Source organism: Patella vulgata, chromosome 4 (assembly GCF_932274485.2).
Source record: "Patella vulgata chromosome 4, xgPatVulg1.2, whole genome shotgun sequence".
NCBI lineage: Eukaryota > Metazoa > Mollusca > Gastropoda > Patellidae > Patella > Patella vulgata.
In genome coordinates, this window is record NC_065882.2 from 68,020,865 (window position 1) to 68,045,741 (window position 24,877).

The 24,877-nt window shown below is 35.9% G+C and overlaps 1 protein-coding gene and 2 long non-coding RNA genes across 3 annotated transcripts; 2 read left to right on the forward strand and 1 right to left on the reverse strand.

Moving 5' to 3' along the window:
• The first annotated feature begins 719 nt into the window (after positions 1 to 719).
• On the forward strand, positions 720 to 5,670 carry LOC130012535 (uncharacterized). The gene is made up of 3 exons (XR_008787977.1): positions 720 to 891; positions 1,263 to 1,319; positions 5,566 to 5,670. It is a non-coding gene; the product is annotated as an uncharacterized LOC130012535 (long non-coding RNA).
• On the reverse strand, positions 3,366 to 5,666 carry LOC130012534 (uncharacterized). The gene is made up of 3 exons (XR_008787976.1): positions 5,398 to 5,666; positions 4,732 to 4,853; positions 3,366 to 4,092 (listed from the first exon to the last, which is right to left on the reverse strand). It is a non-coding gene; the product is annotated as an uncharacterized LOC130012534 (long non-coding RNA).
• A 14,030-nt stretch (positions 5,671 to 19,700) lies between the features above and the next one.
• LOC126817989 (5-hydroxytryptamine receptor 2C) lies at positions 19,701 to 24,274 on the forward strand. Its single transcript, XM_050545166.2, has 2 exons — positions 19,701 to 19,853; positions 23,093 to 24,274. The coding sequence occupies exon 2, from the start codon at positions 23,096 to 23,098 to the stop codon at positions 24,137 to 24,139; it is 1,044 nt and encodes a 347-aa protein (XP_050401123.2). The 5' UTR covers positions 19,701 to 19,853; positions 23,093 to 23,095; the 3' UTR covers positions 24,140 to 24,274.
• Positions 24,275 to 24,877: the final 603 nt, after the last annotated feature.

The window sequence follows — 24,877 nt, forward strand, 5'->3', positions numbered from 1 at the left end:
TTCAGAATCGTTTGACCATATCATCCCTACACCTGATGTTGATTGAATTCGATTTTGATGAAACTTAAAATATATGCTTATGCCCAAAAGATCTCACTGCCGCCTTTGGATATTTGCACATATCCGACCATAACATCCTGGAGTATGGCCCCTGATCGTACGAAAAATCATATTTTTAGCTTGTGAGTCTTCTAGAGGTCACAACTTTTTGCATCTCATTTTAAAAACTGTTTAAATATCACTGTTACACCATTATGAAGGTTGAGTTCGAATTTCGGGAAAATCGAAACGAAACAGTCCCACAAATTGACCGCTCCTTGTACGCAAATTGTGTAAAAGTAAATATACTCTTCAAAAAAAGTAGGGGGTATTCAGAAACAATACAAAACTGCGGAAATGCACTGCTGCTTTTATTAGAGGTAACCATCGATGTTAATAACAGTCCAGCCTACACATGAACATAAACAGTTCATATGGGCGGCTCATCTGACGGCCCCATTTCACGCGCAAAGAGATACACCGTCAAAAGTGAAAATGGACGTTTTTGATTTTATGTCTTGATAATGAGTAATTCGTCGTGGCATGCTCCTAATGAACCGTCCAATCACGATTTGGGGCAATCTGTCCCACTCCTCTTGCAGTGCCACGGCCAATTCTTGCGGTGTTGTCGGTTGACGTTTACGTCGACGAAAACGTCTCTCAATCAAATTAAACCATAGAACTAGAACACTAACGGGAACGCCCACTCGGTGACGTATAACGGTGATGACATATTTATGTTGTACATCGCATGCGCGAAGTCAATAAGGCACAAGTAACTTCCGGCCGTATGTCAACATGGCAGAAGCGTACGACGTCCTGGAATTTCAAGAACTTGACGGTGTAATAGATGTAAGTTATTCATAATTTTAATGAGTTTTTTTTAAATTAGTTATATAACATACCATCGGGAGTATAAACCATTTATTTTCGGACATTAAATTATCCGAACACACGTTTGTGTATCATTTTCTACTACATATTATAAAATTATTATTAATAAATTATGATGACATTCACATTTTATTTTTTTTATTTATTGTTTGTGTATATTGTTGTTAGCCTTTGGCATGTCCGTGCCAGTTTTGGCTGGTTTCCCAGTGCCCTTTTCTTGTTTATAACAAGGGGTTTTACATAGGCTAAGCCTGTTCCCCAATCCCATTCAGACATCTTGAATAAAAATATTGTTTATAAAAAAAAAAAATGTGTATTCTTTACTACAGCTTTTCTTTGCTAAAGATTTGTTTGAGACATCTCAACCTGTCGTTCCAGTAGCATCCGTAAGTTTTCTACATATACAACATACATGCATATAGTCACATAGTGTTCGTAGCAGCAAATGGGCAAGTTATGAAACTCATTATAGTCTCGACCATGTCTATATATTTTTTTTCTTCTCAAACGATCAAATTGCTTTGGAAATGAAATGAAATGGGGTTTAACGTCCTACTGTTCTGCTCCTATGCTGGGCTAATGAAGACGGGCATACGCCATAAGGTGTGATTTAAGGGAAATTTTGCCCGGGCAGCGGCTCTATCACCTATTCTTATATCGAATTCCAACTGCCACGGGATCTTTTACGTGCATTCCAATGTATACAGGTGACCTCGGGTTTTCGTATCATCCGAAGGATTAGACAGCTGTCCTTGTCAGGCCCTCCGTACTGCATCACTGAAAAGGGGGAACCACGCCGGAAAATCTCGGCCAATGCAGGGATCGAACACCCGACCTCCAGGCTAGCGAGCCAGCGTCTTACCCACTTAGCCACGTGATCCCAAATTGCTTTGGAACAGTTTCTTTTATTTTGTATAATATTTACTTTAAAGGGACAATAACACTCTTGCTGGCTTGAAAGCTCCAGAAAATAAATAATATCTCTATCTAAGTACTAGATGTTTAAGTGTCCCACCTGTTGTGTAAATTATCCATTACATCCTATTTTACTTGTCCAGAGGGTTCGAAAATATTTTTAAATCGAAGTTTCATTTGAAAAGGTTTACGTTAGACGTTTCAAACCATTATGTTGAATTTTTTAAATAAGGTGTGTTAAGATGAAATTTGTATCATCAATTAATTGAAATATTCTAAAATAGCCTTCAAAGGCTAATATCTTCGCTCGCAATAGAGTAATTTGAATGAAATTTTCAAATTAGTCATTTTACATTTTTTATCTTCGAACTATTATAGCAAGAATGGCTAGCTCTTTATCAAAATCTTACATAATGTATATTTAAGAATAATTTAATACATTTATAAAGCTCACACATTACAAGTTGTGCACCTGTATAAAATTTATATAAATTTTGTTATCATTGTTAATATTTTATACTGAGATGCAATAAAAATAATACATCACTTTTATAAATGGATGAATGTAAATCTTGTTTGAAATGAATCCAGGTTTAACGCCATACTTAGCACTTTTCAGCTCAATTTTGTTTTAAAGATTTGCTTTAATCTTGCAATTAAGGATGTAACAACATCATATTACGATGATAACATGTGAGAATGTTTTGAAGATTGCGTAAACGCACCCCGAACAATTCTCAATCAAAAAAATTAAACCCAACAGAATCAGTATGTTGATTTTTCTGGTACACACGTGGGGTATATAATGCAGCTTTTAAAAAGCTAGGTTTTGTGGAAGGTGCAAAGTTATGCCACGTCATCTCAGAGGTGCTATTTCATTGCGTCTCGATATATTTTGTTTACTATTATCAACCTGGCCCCAAGTTCACAAAGCATTCCCAGACTTAAGAATTTGCTCAACCTTCAATCACTGTTTTTGAGAAATATCTTTGATCCAGAAACACAAAACTTTGCACAGTTTCTTATTGATATATTTACATTAAAACAACAATAGTTAGTAAAGTGCTATATTTGAGTTAAAATAAGACAAACAATTTTGAGTAAAACCTTAACTTAAGACTGAGAATGCTTTGTGAACTTGGGGCCTTGTTTTCTTTTCATTACTTATTAACTACAATACAGTAATAACAAGAAATAAAAAATCTGTAGAACACTGCTGATTAAGTTCTAGATTTAATCCTAGATTCAATCACATTTATATTTTTATACTTCCAATATTGATATTAATTCCAATAGAGCCAGGAAATGTTTAGTTTAATTATACACTTTCTATTTTGTTGTATGAAATTATCTGTATAATCTGTGTTTTTGTTACTTTCATTGTGTGAAATGCTTGCAGCAAAGTGCTGTAAATAAAATACCTGACATCACTGATCACAGTTTAACTCTATAACTTCTCATTTGACCTCAAATCTATGTGGAGTCGAGTCAGTTGGAAGAAATAAATCAAAATGGAGTGAAATCTACATTTTAATCAAATTCATACCACATGATTATATTCTATCACTGTTTGCTCGTTTATATGGCAACTATATATTATTGCTAAGCTATTTTTGAATTGTAAATTACATTTACAAGTATGTAAATATTGATTCTTTGAATTATATATTGTCAATCAAAATCTGAATATGCAATGTGCTATGTAGCCATATATGTGAAATAAACTATTATTATTACTATTTACTTTCTCTGTAAATCTCTGTTAATCTGTCGACAACTTAAACAAATTTCTTTTTGAGTGTCCTCAACAAAACTATTACATACAGAAGCAAGTACACAGCTTTCGTAATTTCTATGTTGACTTATTTGTGTTCATGAAAATATCAACCTGTCTGATATATCTTACAGTTGTAGGCTGACATTGAGAATAAGACTGTAAATGTTTTGATGTTATGCCCCCACATATCTTCATATTCTCAACAGTTCTTATAAGTAAATCTATAGATGTAACTTTAATTTGAACAGGAAACAAAAATTATTATATTGTACTTCACAATTCAAGTCCTTGTCAATGGTTAAATGGTATGTTACACTTTTATCTTCAGTTTTAAACAGATAGATATAATCACTTGAAGACTGACATAGCCACAAAGCAGACATTTGACATAAAAATGATTTCTGCAACATCTGAAAGGTTACTTCGTTCATATGTAAACATTGAGTTTCCTCGGTTTTCCTTGGACTCTGAATAAAATAGACAAATTCATAAAATTCAATTAAAACAAGAAGAATTGGATTCTGATACATGTATTCATAATTTTCTCGGTTTCTGAATAAAATCGAAAAAATTACAAAAGTAAATATAAAGAAGAATCAGATATTCATACAAGTATTTATAAATAAAATTATGGGAGATTACAGAAAGAGCTAGCAGTTCTCATTATAATAGTTAAAAAATAGATAATGTAAAGGGAATTTGCTGAAAATTTCAGTCAAATTCATCCACCCTGAACCAAGTATTTAATGATTAAATTTTGGGCCTAGCCTCGATCAGCATTACTATAGTCGGTACGATAAAAAAAAACCATGGTCTCGATTATCGATTTTTTGATTTAATCAGAAGTAGCAGACTGGGCTCTAATTCAGTATATATCACAGGCTAGCGATGCCATCGAGCGTTGATTATGGTCTGGATAAGTTAATTAATGTCTAATTAATAATTTAGATAACATTCCAGGCCTAAAGAAAGACCTGCAATTGACAGATTTAGCTCTTGCATAATGTCTGTTTAATATTGATGAATTAAATGTTCATATACTGATCTTTTATAAGGAAACATCGAATGTTCATATTCATAATTAAGTTAACAGAAATTTAAGTTACCGGTGACTTCCTTGGATTCAATTTCTTTGTTGTTACGCTTTTCTGTAGAAGAATTAAGGTTGATAGTCTCCCTAACCCTTCTTTTAATCTTCGATATGTGGACCCAGAATTTTTGTAAACATCTGAAATATTCATAAAATCAAAATAAAAAGGTTCCTACATACAAAACAAAAGGTTCAGATATAATTAATTTTTTTTCCATGCTTGTTGATTATTCATACCGGGAACAAGATTATTTCGGAATTTAAAAGTAAAAGGATTTGACAGGTCAAGGTCAGTCATAAATAAATATACAATTTTAATTTTTATGGAGCTGCTCAGTTAAAACTTTGACCTTTAAAAAAAAATAATAATTAGTAATTCATAAAATTAAAGTAAAAGAAGATTGTTGAGAGAGAATCGTCATGCTGTCACACACTCATCGGGTGTAGTATTCGTCAATTTCATAACAAATTGCAAGTAGACTAGGCCTAGCTACGGCACTAATGTAAACAAACCTATATGCATACAACTTTGATGAGAGAAAGGGTAAAATCTAACGGGCAAACATGAAAATACAGACATTCAGCTAGTATGGGTTTAACTTAACTTCATTGTAGGTTGTCAGGGTGGACTGCCAACTAGAATCTACATAATTAATTTCTTTTGATTTGAGTTTTCACTTACTTTTTCAACGAAATAATCCGGCTCAACGTGTCTTGAACATATTGTCAAGGTCTTGTCATTTATCGGGTCTGATCTGGTAGACTGTATGATACGTAATGATTCTCTCTCCACTCTATGTTGTTTTTGGGTAAGCGATAGAATGATCAACCCCGATTTCTTTTATTGCAGGCGGAACATCCGAACAAAACACAATTCGCGCCAGGCATTTTGTTAGTGCGAGCAGAAACCGGAAGTAAGCTGTGCCCGATATCAGCGTCAGAGGCCCGCCGTCACATAAGGAAGTGACGTCACACGGTGGGCGTTCCCGTTAGTATTCTAGTTCTATGATTAAACGTAACACACTAAAGAAAAGACACGCTAAACAGTAAATCTTATGCAAGAACCCAGAGGCGTAGCCGCGAAATATGTATTGGGAGGGGGCGGGGTCCGCAAATGAAATTATATAAAATGTTGACAATCTGTGACGCCGGAGGCACGAAGCTGCGCAGCAGCCGATGTATCGCGATAGGGATAGTGTGGGGGGTTACCCTCCCACTGGTGGGGGGGCACCCCCATGAAAATTTTTTAAAAGTTTCAGTCTTCTGTAAACACTCTTTTGGCATATTTTACGGGGCTAAACTAAAACATCACACCAATACAATGTTTATCATGTTTAAGTCAGGGGGTGCCGTATTCATATTTTTTTCATGACTTTTACATAATGAATGTTACGCTTGAGTTATGAACAACACGACAAAGATAGTTTAGTAGGGGAATTTTTATGAATTTATGAAACAAAACTTGATCACATAACTTTAGTTTATGACTCACTGAGTAATACTAATCAACTGTCACGGATCAACGATAAAGCCGTCGACAACTCATTATTTACTGCGAATAATTAATCCAAGCGATGATTATTTGATATCTCATATCATCTTTAAAAAATAATTTATAGGCCTTAAATGGAAATAAACAAAATGGCCAATAATTTTCTTTTCGAAGAGAATTTTATTGACAGCTGAAATCCGTTAATTGCCGCTTTTTCATGCATATTGGATATTATTGTTTAAAATTCTCTGATCACCATGGTTTGAAAAAATGAGAATGACCAACGAGCCGAAATGCGACGATTTTCGAATCTGCCATTGTTTAATTACATCAAAGCCAAAATGCACGAAAGTGAACGTAAGATTTTCTGTGTAGGATAAAGCACGAGACTGAGGTTATGCTGGGGAAAGACAGACTGAAGAAAATAACCCGAGTAAAAGAAAAACGGAGGCCGGTAGGCCGAGGTTTTTCTGTCGAGGGTTTTTTTCTGAAGGCCTTTCTTATAAACGTCTATGTTTACATGTACGCAAAATGAGAATATCCCAGAATTCATATAAGAAAAACCTTAGATCATGTTTTCTTATGAAAAAAACCCCTATCCTGGAAGAATAATCTGTTACAGGTTTAAAGAAAAACTTTCAGAAGAATAACCCCAAATTCCCCTGTATATATCCTCTGTATATATCCAAAAGCGCCCCCGACTTTCAGACCTCAAGTTATTCCGGGCATAGAATATACCCCAAAGATCAAAGAAATTTACCGTTACAGGTTTATAATGACTATGAAATTGACATCTCTATAGGGACTCATATTTTGATAACGTTACGCTACCTGAAAATAATAATAGACCTATCGTACTATGTACATTTTTTGGGGGGTGAAAGAATATTCAGACCCCCCCACCCCCGAAAAACACTGGGGGAGGATGGACCCCCTCCCCCACCCCCACGTGTGACGCCCATGCAAGAACCGATAGGAAAGCAAACATGGATAGATAAACCAACACGCGGCAGTTTTCATCAACCCTTCCTTGAAGTGTCAAATGTAAGAAAGAACCCCTCCAACGTGTATGGCGCTATTGTGTGTCTCATGTACAGCTCAGTGGTTCTGTTGGGGCGATAAATTTTTCATCTGTGAACATACTCTCAAAGCATGTCAAGTGTCCATGACTATTTATCAGATCACAACCTGCATAGGTGTTTGCATTTCAATATCCCCTACTTTTTGGAAGGGTATAATACGAAAGTTGTTGACCCTCTAGTAGTCATAATTTGTATTCGCACATTCCAGACCATAACGTCCTGGATCTTGGCGTTTTTTGAAACTTTTTATCTATCCATCTCTTGCAAAATGTGGGCGTATCTTATATTATACGCGGTTGCAGTGGTTGACTGGCAAGGACACCGAGCATACAAAAGAAATGTGCAGCCCGCGAGGGCCTTCAGATTTTCCAAGATCGATCCTCAGGTGCCAGACGGGCTTGGTGTCCACTGATTTTGCATCTGTAACGGAGAAATGTTCGGCCGTGTGCAATATGGTGAAATCGTTGATAGCGTTGAAGCCACATTTGAGACTAGAGGGGCACCTAACACAAACCCAGAAAGCCCCCGAAATCAGGGGACACAAGTAAATGTGTCTAGTCGTTTGATTGAGCCGAAGCATATTGGTATTCGATGTACAGGATTCGTGGGCAGTTGAAATTTGAAGAAAGAATTTTGAAACACCGAATTATGTGCAAAATATGGGGAAAATTTACACCCTAGGCCTTAACATTGTATGCATAACACAAGCCAATTTTACACGGGACGTCTCAAGCAACATTCCATTCTATATATCAATATGTTAAACCAGCACAAAGTTTGTAATTTATATTTTATAGTTTGATTGAAGAACGCCATAATAGTTTTGGCATTAATAACAAATGATTCCCAAAATATAGTAACTTGTTGCTAGAAATGATGTTTCTCCTTGGATTCTATGGATCCATTTCGATGACTAGGTGACAATCGATTGAACTGCCAGACACAATGGCCGATTCTCGTACGTAAATAGTGTAAAAGTATGGTATATCAAGGTTGTGGACCCTCTAGAGGTTACAATTTTAATCCGATCTTGATGAAATTTTCCATTTATGTTTATATCACACAGACCTCGGTTCCTTTCGATAATCGCGCATATCGGACCGTAACTTCCTGGATAATGTCCCTGATTGTCCGAAAAATCACATTTTTTTTGCTTGTGGACCCTAAACGAAGTGAATCTACGTAAAATTGCAAACTATACGATTATTATAAAAGAATTCTTTTTATATACCAAGAGATCTAGACATATATAAATATTCTTTATCTTCTTTTCTTTTTTGTTGTTTATTTTCTTATATGTTTAATTTCAACATCCTATTTCTATAAAGTATTTATAATCTCACAGTTTGAATAAATTTGTCTATGTCCAATCAATTATTTAAAAAAAAACTGTGTGTATGTAATTGTTTAATTACCACTTGACACAATTATATGGGATACAAGTTACTTAGAGTGTATTTCTTGTTACGTTCGGCGAAGGTTCTTCTGCTTCAACAATTTAATCCAAACTTGAATTCGACAGAACAGCAGAAACAAGATATACATTCTCATTAGTGTATTTTATTTCTTGATAAAAAAAAAATGAATTAAAGCCAAGTATAATACTATAATGTGCAAGACATTTGAACCATGTCTAACCTAAAAGATACAAGGGTTTCTTAATAATAATAATAATAGAGGCGTTAATTTTGTCACTGTATTCAAAGTAACGACATCGTTGTTTAGACGACGTCCCAATTGAATATTTTTGAAAGATAAATCTGGGACATATCTATCCACACAACAGGTAAAATTAATTTTCCATGCTTGTGTTAATTTTTTATATTTATTTAAAACTTTAACGTCATCTTCCTATTGAAAATGTTTTGATTGTTGACTTCTAGTTTTATGTACACGTTAATATGCTTACGAAACCCCACTGTTAGGGTGTTTCGTTTTGCCAAATTGCCAAAACGTTCAAATTGAAGCTTTCTAAATCAGAAATCTATGGAAGACCAAACAGCTCTTTATTTAAGTGTTCTTAATTCTTATTTCTTACATTCATAATCCTTAATTCTTATTTCTTTCATTCATAATCCTTAATTCTTATTTCTTTCATTCATATTTCTTTCATTCATAATCCTTTATTCTTATTTCTTTCATTCATAATCCTTAATTCTTATTTCTTCATGTGATGTCGTATTTCGACACTCAAATTAACATTTGAATCTTAAACACAATATTTGTTTTACAAATCAGACATTTGTCATATCAGGTTTGTAAATTGTATTTTTCGTTTAAGTTTTAGGGGTTGACTTACCTTTTTTCATAAATTAACTGTACTAAAATGTCGGATTTGTACTCGTTGAAAATGAAATTATCGGTAATACTTTGGTCATATTTATAAACTAGAGATTCGCTACTTTACAACGATGCCAAGTATTACGTAAGAAGGTTGACCGGTCGTCCCGCCGCGTGCGTCGAAATAAAACTAATTTCGCTGAGAATTTTAAAAGAAAAGAATACGGTACTCTTACAAAACGTCCAAATAAGGCCTAGGGGTGTTTTAAAGCTATATTGATCTCTTGGGTCGATAGGTAGTATATATAGACTGATTTTTGTGAAAATCTCAATTTCGATCAAAATCAATATTTTCACTTGTTTTATCTGAAGCTCATTATTAGACTTTGCGCATTCCGACTCGGTTTGCCAACACCGGTCACAAAAATGTTAATTTTAAGATTCAGATGTTAATTTTAAAATACAAATGTCGCAATAAGACAACAAATGTCGAAATAAGACAACAAATGAAGAAATAAGAATTAAGGACTATGAATTAAAAACTAAGAATTAAGAACACTGAATAAAGAGCTGTTTGGATTTACTGAACCAAAATAAAAATTATTCCATCAACTTATTTGAGCAAATATTACTACATTTTTTAGAACTTTTTTTTTTTTAATTTACGACCCCACCCCCTCTAATTCCATCCTATCCAATCCCCAACTTCAACAAATAAACTGTTTTTGGACCTTCCTTCTAATGTTGCCGGGCCGGACCCCAAAAAACTATATCGATTAAATTGGCTGTGATTAGCCTCGTGGAAAAGCCGTCGTAAATGAAATGAATTGAAATGGGGTTTATAGCTCCCCATTGTTCTGCTCCAACTGGGCCAACGGAGACCGGAAAGCCGTCACACAAGGACAGCGGTCACTCTTTTAAATGTATAGTTTGCAACTAGGTCAAATAAATGGCAAATACGTGTTTAATAGTGTAAAAAGCGGCGGGGAAAATCAAGGTCTTCTCGATGAGTTATTATGAAAGTAAGTGTGACTGGGCTTGCATCGGCGATTGCTTAAGTGAAGGAGCTAAATCGCTAATATTTTGGACCTAGAAATTGGCACAAATGGGTCGCAACACATATAATAATGTAATATGAATTTATATAAACTGTTTTACATTCAATCGTGTCGGTTTTACTGTGAATTGTCATCAGTTATGTTCGGCGAAATACGCCAGAAGTGTCAACCGCAAGTCAGTTTCTTGCGTCTGGTTATTCCAGTCAACACCGATATTATTTATTGCGCATGCTCTCCAAATAAGAACATGATATCACCGTTTGACATGACTTGTGGAATATGTCTAGCCTCATTCTTTGAGCACCTTGTTACAAATGGCGCTGAAACGCATTATGGTACACGATTCGTGTACCAATGGTAAAATGTTTATTTTGTCTTAAATATTGGATATCAGAAGCCCATCATTTCCATTTAAGATCACAACACCAATGCTGATTTAAATTGCAAAAAAAATCGTGTTTTCAATGTCGAAGATTTGGTTTGGATTGTTCGTTCTTGGTTTTATTTTATTTTTATTGAGTTACGGACTTAGCTACTTTAAGTGATATGTTTTGGATCAAGTAATTAATAGCCTTGACATCTAGTAGCTAGGAATACAAGCAGCATGTTAACAATCGGGTGGATTTCTTGGTTTTGGCCAAGTCACAATTTGAGAATTCCAAGATGTAGGACATGTAGCTGACTCAATGGTGCCTTGATCCAATAACTTCTTTATTTCATCCTCAATTGTAGTTCGCGGAAGAAACAGAATTATCACTGTGTAGATGAACTTTATAATCTCTAAGCTGTCCAAGTCCTTAGAATATATCCCTAAATCCTATTGGTAAGGGCGCGTGATTGTTAACGAGATTGTGGGTTAGGGCTTGGGTAAGGGCTAGATCCAGGGTTAGGTTTTAGAATTTGGGGGAGAGGTTAAAGTCTCCACATAAGCACTGACCTAGGATGAAAAAATTTTATTCATACTATTTCCTAGGTTCATAAAACTAAGGGAGACAACTCGCAATCTGTTACAATTCAGGTAACCGAGACACTGTAGGACATGTATTGTTTTTTCTTCATTTGTTTTAAAAGGAAAAAAAATCAGAAAAGAAAAAAAAATCTTTTTCATAGCATAAAATAAAATAACAAATAATAATGAAAAAAAAATGAAATACAAATTAAAATGAATAAATCAAATATTTATTAAAAAAAATCAATTCTTTTTTTTTTCAACGAATGAAAAAAATATATATAGAAATTAAAGATACATAATGGGAAATTAGATAAAGAGCTGACGAATCTCATTATAATAGTTAAAAACTAGATACTGTAAAGGGAATTTATTGAAAATTTCTTTCAAATTGATCCACTATGAACCGAGATTTTAGCGATTGAATTTTCGGCCTAGCCTCGATCATCATTACTAAAGTCGGTAAAAACATAGTCTCGATTATCCATTTCATGATTTAATTATAAATGGAAGTCGAACAGCAAATCGGAACCTAATCCAATAAACATCGCAGGCTAGCGATGCCATCGAGAGTTGATTGTGGTCTAGATAAGTTAATTATGTCTAATTAATAATTTAGATAACATTTCAGACCTAAAGAAAGACCTGCAATAGGCAGATTTAGCTCTTGCATAGTGTATGTTTAATTAAAATAATAATGTTTTTGCTATGGCAACCATAGTCCACCATATACATGTCGCCATGACTGTGTTATGCGCGTGTTTAGAGAAGGTGGCGGACCCTTTCCTGCTCGCTCAGAGCATATTTTTTTTCTCCTACATTCTTCGTAATATCGTCGAACAAACAAACTTGCGAAGCATTGCCGCCTTTTTGGCCCCATGCCAATCTAATTATATACATGTATGCACCTAATATGCACAGATATAGTCTCAGAGCTTCTGATTTTATCTAATTCTCGGGTATTCCCCGAGACCTTACGCCAAACTTGTCCATGTCACAGCCTCAAAGTTTGAATATATATTTCTCATACTAAACTTAGGCTACCTGTCTACAGTAAGCTCCGCTTGAGAACAGACACTAAGCTAGTTTATTTATTCTGTGTGTGCTTGTCAGACGTGAAACGGAGTAGAACCGCATTACCAAACAATATACTAATTTTGGGATAGGGCGGCCATTCAGTACAGAGATTCATTCTCGAAGGATGTAGTAGATGGATCTCTGTGTGCTGAATGTAGTTGCCTTTGTCATCTATCTACAGAACAGGTAAGATTAATTATGTGTGCTTGCTTTAAATTTAAAACGTTAACCCCATCATCTTACTGAAAATGTTCTGGTTTTTGACTTCAAGCGCCAGGCTATAAATACTATGATGTACACGTTACTATACCCTACTGTTAAATGGGTTCGTTTTGACAAATGCCAAAAATGCGGCTTTTTGATCGACATTGAAGGTTTCCAAATCAGATATTTACGTGCTGATTTACAACCCTCTTCCTTCCCCAACCCCAATAAATAACCGACGCCAATTGAAGGCGATTCCTATTGATTTTGAGCATTCCATCCAGTGTTGCCGGGTCTGACCCCAAAAAGCTATATCAATTAAATTGATCGTGTTTGGCAACAAAAAGCCATCGAACCAAGAGAGCAGTTTCGTGGACATATTGTTGCCAGGCTTTAAAATGCTCTCTAATAAATGTAAAATTTGCAACTAGATCAATTAAGTTGCAAATGTGTGTTCAATTGTGTAAAAAATTCCTCGGGTACACGCCCCCGGGACGCCACGTGGGCGTTCATACGGGCGTGATAGGGATTCTGTTTGTATTGCTATTGACCTACAAATTAAAATTGAAGAGGATCCATGACTTTAACTGTATCCTGAAAAATGAGGCGAAGACAATTTACGCTAAGTTTGGTGCCGTTTATTTATTGAATTTCGAGGGGTAACAAATACATAGGATAGTAGGATACGGACAGTAATATTTAATTAAACGCGTAGATATAGTAAATTTTATTTCGTTCCAGTAAATCAGGACATACATTTCTGATTTTTTACGAAGCCTTCAATCTCGATCGAGAACGCGGTGTTGGCAAAACAAACCCGCCACTACTACTAGGTTTCTAATTTCGAGTGGGATATGGACACACTGTTGAATTCATTAATGTTCCATCCTCTACCTAGGCCTATAATTCGAGACGGGGAACGTGCAATTTTGTTCAGATTGCTAGGATTACCAATATCTTTATTTTCCTTTCAGAGTACAACTATGGTTATGTACAATAATTCAACAAATTTGAATGTATCCAGTGGAAATGTAACAGACATGGCTGTGGATAATGTTGCCTTCTATCGCACCATCTTTACAGTATCAATGACACTTAAACATACATTATGCAAGAGTTAAATCTGCCTATTGCGGGTCTTTCTTTAGGGCTGAAATGTTATCTAAATTATTAATTAGACATTAATTAACTTATCCAGACCATAATCAACGCTCGATTTCATCGCTATCCTTAGTCTCGGTCACCCAGAACCACCTAGTTTTCAACGTACGGAGGGTCTGGGAACGTTGTCAATATTTGACGTAAAGTCCATTGCCCGTGCGTAACGGGGAGTTTGGTTTTTAATTAGACTGGATAACCTGCTCTAATACGTCAGACTCACTCCTACGTCACTCCTTTCCTGACTTGCGTCAGAATAGCGCAGTGACGTAGGAACCAGTCTGACGTCATTTAGAGCAGGTTGTCCAGTCTAGGTATCTTTGACAAGACGAGTAAGAGTTGCGCCCCTTCCCGCAATAAATCCAAGAATTCTTGTATTAATATAGAGCGAAGCTCTAAAGCACCGCGTGAAGCGCGGTGCTTGAGCAAAGCTCTTTTCCGGTAACACAGGAGCGTAATTGAAAATGTCACCCACAGACTGTTGATTAAAAAAAAATTCTGACCGGAACCGGATACACTGGGCAAAACAGGCAATGCGCATGTCAACGTACCAAATCTCGCCCAAGCGAGATCACGTAACTAACAAAAATAATTCTATCCACCAAATCTCGCCCAAGCGAGATTACGCGCCTCATAGAACTATTTCTATGACGCGTCTAATCAATGACGTCACATATTTTTTTACGTCAATGAAAATAATTCTCACACTTTTTTGTTCTTTTTTTAAAAACAAAATTAATGTATAAAATTTAGATCTCAATAAAATCTAAATTATTTAACATTTTTTGTATCACTTGAGAAAATTAATTATGAAGGTTTTATATTTAACAATAATCAGCTTCGCTCTACTCAGGCAATGCCTGTTACATATTATAGAGCGAAGCTCTAAAGCACGGTGCGAAGCGCGGTGCTTGAGCAAAGCTCTTTTCCGGTAACACAGGAGCGTAATTGAAAAAAATGTCACCCACAGACTGTTGATTAAAAAAAAATTCAGACCGGAACCGGATACACTGGGTAAAACAGGCAATGCGCATGTCAACTTACCAAATCTCGGCCAAACGAGATCACGTAACTAACAAAAATAATTCTACACACCAAATCTCGCCCAAGCGAGATTACGCGCCTCATAGAACTATTTCTATGACGCGTCTATTCACTGATGTCACATATTTTTTAAAAACAAAATTAATGTTAAAATTTAGATCTAAATAAAAATCAATTGAGAAAATTAATTATAAGTGTTGTATATTTGACAATAATCAGCTTCGCTCTACTCAGGCAATGCCTGTTACATATTATAAACAATCATGAATCGTGACGACGAATTAGGATTAATTTAAAAAACATAGATATGGACCATGAAGAGAAAAATTTTACAATAAAAATAATAAGAGTTTTGGATACTGAAATGGTATGCAATCAAATGGATTATTTAAAATTGCATTCTTAAATTAATTTCATGGGCGTCACCATCTTGTTTTAGGACGAGTTACCTCCCTTAGACTTTTTTTGTTATAATAATGTAAAAGTACGGATAATCTAGCCAATGAACTATTATTCTCAAATGTTGACAACGCATCCAGATTTATATTCGTATAATATTTTTCTAGATGATAAAGACTACGCTAGCCTACGATATTTACTGGATTAGGATCCGATTTTCTGCTCAACTTTCATTCATGATTAAATCATGAATTAGATAATCGAGACTATGTGTTTTATCGTACCGATTTTAGTAATAATGATCGAGGCTAGACTGAAAATTCAATCGCTAAATTCTCGGTTCGGATTGGATCAACTTGACTGAAATTGTCAGCAAATACCTATACATTATCTAGTTTTTAACTATTATAGTGAGAACTGCCAGGTCTTTATCTTATCTTCCATAATCTATCTTTAATATATTTATAACTATAGGCACAATTAGATCCAATATACTCATCTTGGGAACTACCTTCACAACCCCAACCTTAAGAAAAGAATTACGCAATTTAATGGTATCAAGTTTAGCATTCGGTGATTTGTTGTTAGGACTGACAGGTATACCGCTGTAAATTGATTTCACAATCCATGATAAGATAACAGTGGGGTGTCGAGTTCGTGTCGTATTACAAGTGTTGGTACTTCATGGTCACGTTATGATTACGAATTTAGGACTATTAATTATAAACATAGACTACGTCATCAAACAATGCCACATTTTAACCCAGCTATCAAACTTCCGGTTTATATTGCATTGTCTTTGATGCCATGGTTAGCCATGTTTATCTTACCACCATTAATACAATTGGCCTGCATGAGCATGTTGTTTACATATGGTCGGATACCAGGTGTCCACTGAGAATTTATAAATGGGCAAAGGTGACGTTGAATACTTTGTGTTATTTCGTCCCTTTGCTTCGCATTATCATTACCACGTGTTTAATTATGTAAGGCTTTGTGGCTCAATGTAAAGGAAACCTTGCGTTTCGTCTAACATTGTTGAACGAAGAAAAGCCAATGTTTCACCCCAAGTTTATTACTGTTGCTAACGTTCTCTGTTTGTTGCTACTGTTACCAGAAAATGTAGTTTTCGTTCTTGCCGCGAGTAAAGGTGTTGCTTTACCTGTAGTAAGTGAATGAAGCATTCAGAGACAGTGCAGCCTTTCTTACCGGAGAACATCCACAGATGCCCCACAGCATGTCGTAAACAAAACATACAAAGAATTCGTGAAAGATGCAGAAACCACAGATTAATCTTTACGCCAATAACAACATTGCTTATCGGGAATTAAATGGATCACTTTGGTTGTCACAACAATGCCACTATATGTATTCGTTTACATCTACGTGTCTCTGACGATAATGTGTAATAGATTTTAATCACTGTGCTTATCGGTAGTGTAAACAATAAAACACCCATATCCACACCAACTTTATTGTACAATCCCAGATTTAACATAAATTATTACCCCATATAGACTAATATAAACAATTTAGTATAAGTTGTTATTGTGTTTTATATATACAGACCGTTTGCTTTACATCACGTTTTTACATTATATCAAAAGGGGGTTACTCATTACACAAACAGAATGTGCTGCCCGAGATTGTTCAAGACCGTTTCTCAGTTGCCAGGCAAGAGTTTTGGTGACCACTGATTTAGCATCATAAATATGATTCCATGGGGGTACAAAAAGCCAATATGTATATCGTTTGGAGTGGTTTTCGCTTTTGGGATGTGTGAATTATACCAAAGTCGGTTATAGCATTGAGGCTGACAAGGAAAATGTTAATATTCGTTTGATTGGTATTTCACGTGCAAGATACCTCGATAGTTGATATTTGAAGAATACTAGATTGAAACGGCGCAACATTGACACCCTGGGACCTAAAATTACCCAATATCAGTGTCGGAATGACCCAAATTTACACGGAGCTTAAAGCAACATTCCATACCAAAACAATGAACCACACAAAGTGTATATTTTGTAGTTTGCTTTCAGAACGCCATTATATTTTTGGCCTTAATACTAAATATTTCCAAATATAGTAACTGGTTGCTAGAATTAATGTTCCTCATCAGATTCTATGGATCCATTTCGATGACTGGGTGACCATCGATTGAACGCCTGTTTCTTTGGTTTATATGCTAAAGGCAAGTGGGGGGTTGGATGGCCGAATGGTTAGCACGTGCGTGCTGTATCATAAAGCCTGTCATTGAGTCAACTGGCGTGGTTTCGAATCCCCGGTTGTACGTGACAAGGAGTAGGGTCGCCTATCCAATCTCGTGGGTTTTCTCCGGGTCCTCCGGTTTCCTCCCACTGCTAAAGACCCCTAGCGCAAGCGAATTATTGAAATAAAATTAAAACCATATGTTAGTCCCGAAATGACCTAGTTTGTGTCGAGTGGACGTTAAACCCCAATTCTCTCTCTCTCTCTCTCTCTCTCTCTCTCTCTCTAAAGGCAAGTCGTTTGACTGCTCTGTAACCTCTCAATTTAGAATAAAGCAAAGGATAAGACATATACTTCCGTTACCGGCAATACAGGGATACAACTTTGGAAGAAAATATTCCTCTGAAATTGATAGTGAGCCAAAATATTTCAAAACAATTGGATATAATCTGCATCCTGGATGAGTTCACAAGGTTTCGTAACAAAGAGGCATAGATTTTATATATTTGGCCAACTGAAAATTGCAGTCTTGGTAGTATTAACAAAAACTGTGAATGACCGAATAAACGAACGAACAGTGTGGCTACGAAACCATTAGTTTTTGTCTGGTTGGGTTGCCAAAAATTGAGAATAACTAGTTTATTGGCTAGATTATAAGGTCTTGTATGCTGTCATGTACAAAATCCACTTTTTCCGACAGAGAGCGTACAAAGGGAGGTAAATAGCCCTAAAACAGAATGTCGACGTGCATGAAATTAATGGCTATTTCCGAAAAACTTATTTGCATTGCCTATTTAACATCTAACACGTGTAATTATTTTATTGTAAATTTTTTATCTGCAAGTATCATAACTATGGCTTTTATTAAACCTAATTCGACAATTTCGGGAAGGGGTGCAAGTCTGTCTTGGCTTTAATTAAAAAGTTCCATTTCCCATACGTAACCGAAAGGTTGTTTTTAAATAGTTGACAATCCAGGAGCGTTTGGGCAAATTTGGACAAATGGCTAAGATCCGCTGTACGCTGAAGACTCAGGGTTTCTGGGTGTCCGAGACGTCTGACGTCTGAATGTGGACGTCTGAAACTAATCTCAAATATAAGCCTCTACAATTAAAGAAAACTTTGATCATAGCCTTTTCCTCAACAATAACATACTTTACAAGAATGTGAAAACTTGATCATTAGTCATCTGTAAACATGATACATATGCAGACAGGGTTCAGTGGAAAATATCCGCGAAAGTCTATTTGGGGAAGAATGTCAAGGTTGATTTGCTTGTTTAGAAAATTGTCAAATCAGTTTGAAGTGGCATCCTGACATGCTTCACTGCAGCATTTTACACAATACTATACAATGTTATATTATTACAATTTAACTGATAGAATGTCCATGCAGCGCGCTAAAAGCTGCTTCCCAAAAGTCAATTTACTCATTTCGTCTCCATGGCATTATCTATTTTATCATTAAACACATATATCAGGGCCGGCGGAAGCAATTCTTGATTGGGGGGGGGGGGGCTTCCATCCTAGGTCCTTAAAGGCAAGGGTCCCGGGGCCGCAATAACCTGAAGAAAAGAGTACTTGCGCCCCCCCCCCCCCACTGCACCGGGCCTGTATATGGTCGCTGTGTTCTAATCTACTTAGAATCGGAGACGTATCCGATAGTCTAGAGGATTGATTATGGGCTTGTCAGAAAAAAGACCTGCAATAGGAAGATTTAGCTCTTACATAATGTATCCTTAATACTGTCTTCATTAGCTGGGATGGTGCAGAAATTAGGCGGTCAAGCCCCATTTTAAACGATTGAATATCAGTATACCTATAAACATAATATTCAAGTAGAAAGATTTGTTTCAGTCTAGGAACTCACGTGTATGTATCGTGCTAAATATTTTATTGACTAATTAGTACGTACATGTAATCAACAGCATACCAGAAACAAGATATCTCTTATCATCGTCATTTGAGTAAAAATCAAATTAAAGACCATGACACTATCTAATATACTACATCTCACTATACAATACTACAAGCAATTTGAACTGACTCTAATCTAAATCATACAAGGCCGCCTAATAATTATCGTGGCACTTAATTTGTGTTTAATGTAACAACATCATCGTTTAAAGACAGTTCTCGTTGAATATTGAAGGTCCGTGAATAGCGTTAGGCCATACCGCTAAAGGTAAGAATTACTGTTTTGTGCTTCTTTCCAAATCTGACGTTAACAAAACCTGCCTTCTTACTGAAAATGTACTGGTCGTTTAATGTAAACGTTGCTGTTGAGATTCGTTCTAGTTTCCGGAAGAGCTGTGGGGTTCAGTGGGTAAAAAGGCTGACTCGCTAACGAAGAGGTCTCGGGTTCGTTCCCGGTGTTGGAGGAGAATGATCCTCTGGAACCACTCGACATTGGAAATCCGAATAAAGAGTAGACCGTAGCGCTGCTGTCCGGGCATAATTTCCCTTATAGCACTTGGTATGGTGTATGCCCAGTCGGTGCAGAAAAGTAGGGCGTTCCATTTCATTTCATTTTCTAATTTCCCATGGGATATTGACACTATGTTGAATCCATCATGTCTGGTCGACTTTACTCCCATGCCTCTAGATATTAGTAACGGGGGTTGTGGGGTCTTGGACGAAACAGAGATGTTGTGTAGTTAATGTCCACGTATAGCCTTCCACGCAGAATCCTTGGGATAAAAAATTTGACCCAATGGATGTTATGAGCGTAATTGATTTAAAGGGCGTATGGCTCTATTTTTTTGGAACTTTGAATTAGTTATTTATATTTAATTCTTGAAAAGAATATTGTAATTTCTAATCAATTATGTTCGGTGAAATACTTTAACAGTGCAAATTGCACGGCAGTCATCTATGCCTGCTTAGTGCATTCTACACGTTTTTAAAATTATTATTTTGTCGTTTGTGAATCAACCTTTACTAATTACTTCCGCATTGCGTTGTGGGATATGTTTTTATTTGTTCATTACAAAATGGCACCCGAAACCATAGGGTACACGACGCGACTCGTGTACTGATTAGAAAATGTTAATTGTGGCTTGGATATTAGGATCCTATTTTATCACAGCAAGATAACAAAATCAATATTGATTGAAATTGATCAATATTGAATTCTAATTCTTGTTTTTAATTTCGAATATTATGGAAAATATTGAGTTAGAGACTTACCGCCTTTAAAGCTACACGTGCTCGTTGTATCATAAGGTCTGTCATTGAGTCGATTGGCGGGGTTTCCATTCTCGGGTTGTAGTGACAAGGAGACGGGTCGCCTGTCAAACCTCTTGGGTTTTCTCCCACTGCTAAAGACCCCTACGCGCAAGGGAATTATTGAAATAAAATTGAACCATGTGTTAGTCCCGAAATGACCTAGTTTGTGTCGAGTGGACATCGACATTTTTGATAAAAATCTGGCGGCTATACCGTAGATTGCAAAGTGGTGGAAATTTCAACTTGGAGGACATGTAGACATGTTTTGTTCTGTCAGGAAAAAGGAGCACAAACGCGAAGAGAGAAAATAGAAAAAAAAGGTACTATTAACAAGTTGGCAACACAGATCGATGAAATTTCCGTCATCATATCTTTGTAAATACTAAACGGAAGAAAGCCAATTTTGGTCTGATAACTCTATTTGAAATTATATTTTACAATATTGTATTTTGCAGGGGATTCTATATATCCCCCAAATCACACTCGTTGATTTTAATTGTAATGCCAAATTTTGTTTGAATTTTCTCAAAAAATTACACTGATTTTTTTACAGACAGGTGTCGTTGTGTCTCCATAAGGGTATACAGTAGGATGTTAAACCCCATTTCATTTCATTTCATAAGCGTATAAACACAAAAAAACATGGCGTCTCCCGCCTTGATCACAACGTAAATATATGACACAGCCTAATTACTTGCACATTTATCATAGAATCTAAAAACCAAATTATTTATCTTAACCAGCTTTACATGAGCAGGCAATTCAGAGATTGGTATAATGAAACCAGATGCCACGTTTCATAATGGTTTCTAAATTATAATCAGATTCATCTGTTCAAAATCATCAACAAATCAAATATCGTACATTTGCATAGTCTAAGCAGAACATTCACGACATCTAACTTAGTCTGGGTATTGATGACATAAAAGTGTACGCCATATGTGATCACTTTCACCCAATTAGTATCAGTTACAACATTTCAAAGTATTAGCCAGTTACCTCGAAATTTTAATCAGAATATTTTAACGGTCGACAACTGTCTTAATGAGAGCATGGTATTAATGCGAACATTAAATTTAAGAATGATATATTATGAGAACATGAAATTAATGAGGGCATGCAATTAGTGAGAGCATTATAATGAATTATATTAAAAGTCACCGAGCGTTATTTGAGCGATTGTCGCACTATAATATTGTGAAAGTCGGATCTCAAAAACGAATATCAGCCTAAATATGGTTCAATCAGGTTCAATATTTACAAAGATATGATTTGAAAATTTCACAAAATCTGGCATCCTGTCAACGATATTTTACAAGTGTTAGGTAAAATATTTTGATGGGCCTCTTATTAATCTGACTGAATCCACTACATATCACTGGCTTCTTATTAAATCACAAGGTGGTTAAAGGGTCGGGTGGCCTAATGGTTAACGCGTGCGCGTTGGATCAGAAGGTGTATCGTTGAGTCAAGTGGCATGGTTTCGATTCCCCGCTTGTACGTTACAAGCATGTCCAACCTTGTGGGTTTTCCCATGGATCCTTCGGATGCCTCCCACTGCTAAAGACCCCTACGCGCCGGCGAATTACAGAAATAAAATTAAACTATATGTTAGTCTCTCTCTTTAAATCACAAATATTTTACCGATCGTGTATATTTTCACGTGAGATGACCATTTTTCGTTCAAGTATTCCCTCAGGAGCATTTGAACGTGGTGCGAGTTTTCTTTCTTACATTACTTAGGCTTATCTAATCTAATAGTGATCTAATCTTAGGTCACTTAATAAATCATTTACTCTGTGGCCGAACGGTTGAGTCTCCGATTTATCATTTCTTTTAAAAAATGTCCTTGATGATTTTATACACTTAATCATACATTATGCAAGAGATAAATCTGCCAATTGCAGGTCATTCTTTAGGCCTGAAATATTATCTAAATTATTACATGTCATCGCTAGCCTGCGATATTTACTGGATTATAACCCAGTCTGCTGCTCAACGCTCATTCATGATTGAATCAAAAATGGATAATCGAGACCATGTTTTTTTATCGTACCGACTTTAGATGATCGAGGCTAGGCCCAAAATTCAATCGTTAAATTCTCGGTTCTGAGTGGATTAATTTGACTGAAATTTTCAGCAAATTCCGTTTACATTATCTAGTTTTAATTATTATTTATCTTTTATCTTTTTCAGAGTATGGCTATGTATAATAATTCAACAAATTTTAATGTATCCAGTGGAAATATAACAGGAATGGGTGTGAATAATGTTGCCTTCTATCGCATGATCTCTAAAGTATCAATAACATTCAATGTATTATTAGCTATAGGCATCATTGTCTCCAATATACTCATCTTAGGTACTGTCTTCACAACCCCAACTTTAAGAAGAGAATTACGCTATTTAATGGTATCAAGTCTAGCATTCGGTGACCTGTTGTTAGGGCTGGCAGGTGTACCGCTGTATATTGATTTTACAATCCAGGAGAAGATAACTGTGGCTTGTGAAGTTCATGTCGTATTGCAAGTGTTGGTAATTCATGGTCACGTTATGATTACGAATTTAGGACTACTAATTATAAACATAGATTACGTCATCAAACAATACGACTACACAATGCCACATTTTAACCCAGCTATCAAACTTCCGGTTTATATCGCATTGTCTTTGGTGCCATGGATAGTCATGTTTGTTGTTATACCACCATTAATTACAACTGGCTTACATGAAAATGTTGTTTACATATGGTCGGATACCATGTGTCCCGTGCTGCTTTATACATGGGCGAGATTGACGTTGAATATCCTGTGTTTTTTCGCCCCTTTGCTTGGCATGATCATTACCACGTGTATAATTATCTATGGCTTTGTGGCTCAAAGTAGAGGAAACATTGCGTTTCGTCCGACACTGTTGAACGACGAAAAGCCGATGTTTCACCCCAAGTTTATTATTGCTGTTAACGTTCTTTGTTTGTTGCTACTGTTACCAGAACATATCGTACACAGTAATATTGGGTTTGCAGACTTCAAAACGTTCATCGTAGCGTATATGGTTTCTTTCTTATTTGCCATGAGTAAAGGTCTTGCCTTACCTATAGTATGGCTTCTTGTACCGGAAGTGAATGAAGCATTCCGAGACAGATGTAGCCTTTCTTATTGGAGAACATCATCGGATGCCCCACAGCATGTCGTAAACAAAACGTACAAAGAATTCGTTAGAGAAGCAGAAACCACAGATTAATCCTTACAAGAAGAACATTGTTTACCGGAAATTGACTGGGTCCCTGTGGTTGTCAGAAAGACAGAAGAATGACGTTGTCGATTTTAAAATGGGTCTAGACTGCTCTTGATATTCATTATTAAATATGTTCCATTATAGGGTTGTGTTTGGAATGTATCAATAGAGTTCCCCCGAGTTATTACCCCTGTGTTATTCCTTATCTGGTAAAATGGAAAGAAGCCAAAGCTGGACTATATGAAGGCATGAAAAACTACCCTTTTGTAATTTTAATTTCACCCCATTATAATTTTTATACTCATTCTATCACATTTATTTAAAACTGGTTGAAGAGTGTCCGTATACTGTCACTGAAATATGCCTTATTTGCATTTTGTGTTCATAAAATTTATTGAAACCACCTTTAAACCTTTACGTGTTCTGTCATTGGTGAATTCGGAAAATATGTGTTATTTGGTTCTTTTTATTTATTTATATTTTTCTTTTTTTTGGCGAGGGTGTTGGGGTGGGGTTGGGGGGGGGGGGGGTAAAAATATTAATCTATGTATGCCAATTTGTATATACATACAGGGGAATTTGGGGTTATTCTTCTGAACATTTTTCTTTAAACCTGTAACGCGATATTCTTCCAGGGTTGATTTTTTTCCATAAGAAAACATGATATAAGGTTCTTCTTACGGGAATTCTGGGATATTCTCATTTTGCGTATATGTAAACATATAAGGTTTATAAGCAAGATAA

Bases quoted from the DNA above. Each gene is read 5' to 3' on its own strand.
- LOC126817989 (XM_050545166.2), top strand. From the start codon at position 23,096: ATGGCTATGTATAATAATTCAACAAATTTTAATGTATCCAGTGGAAAT.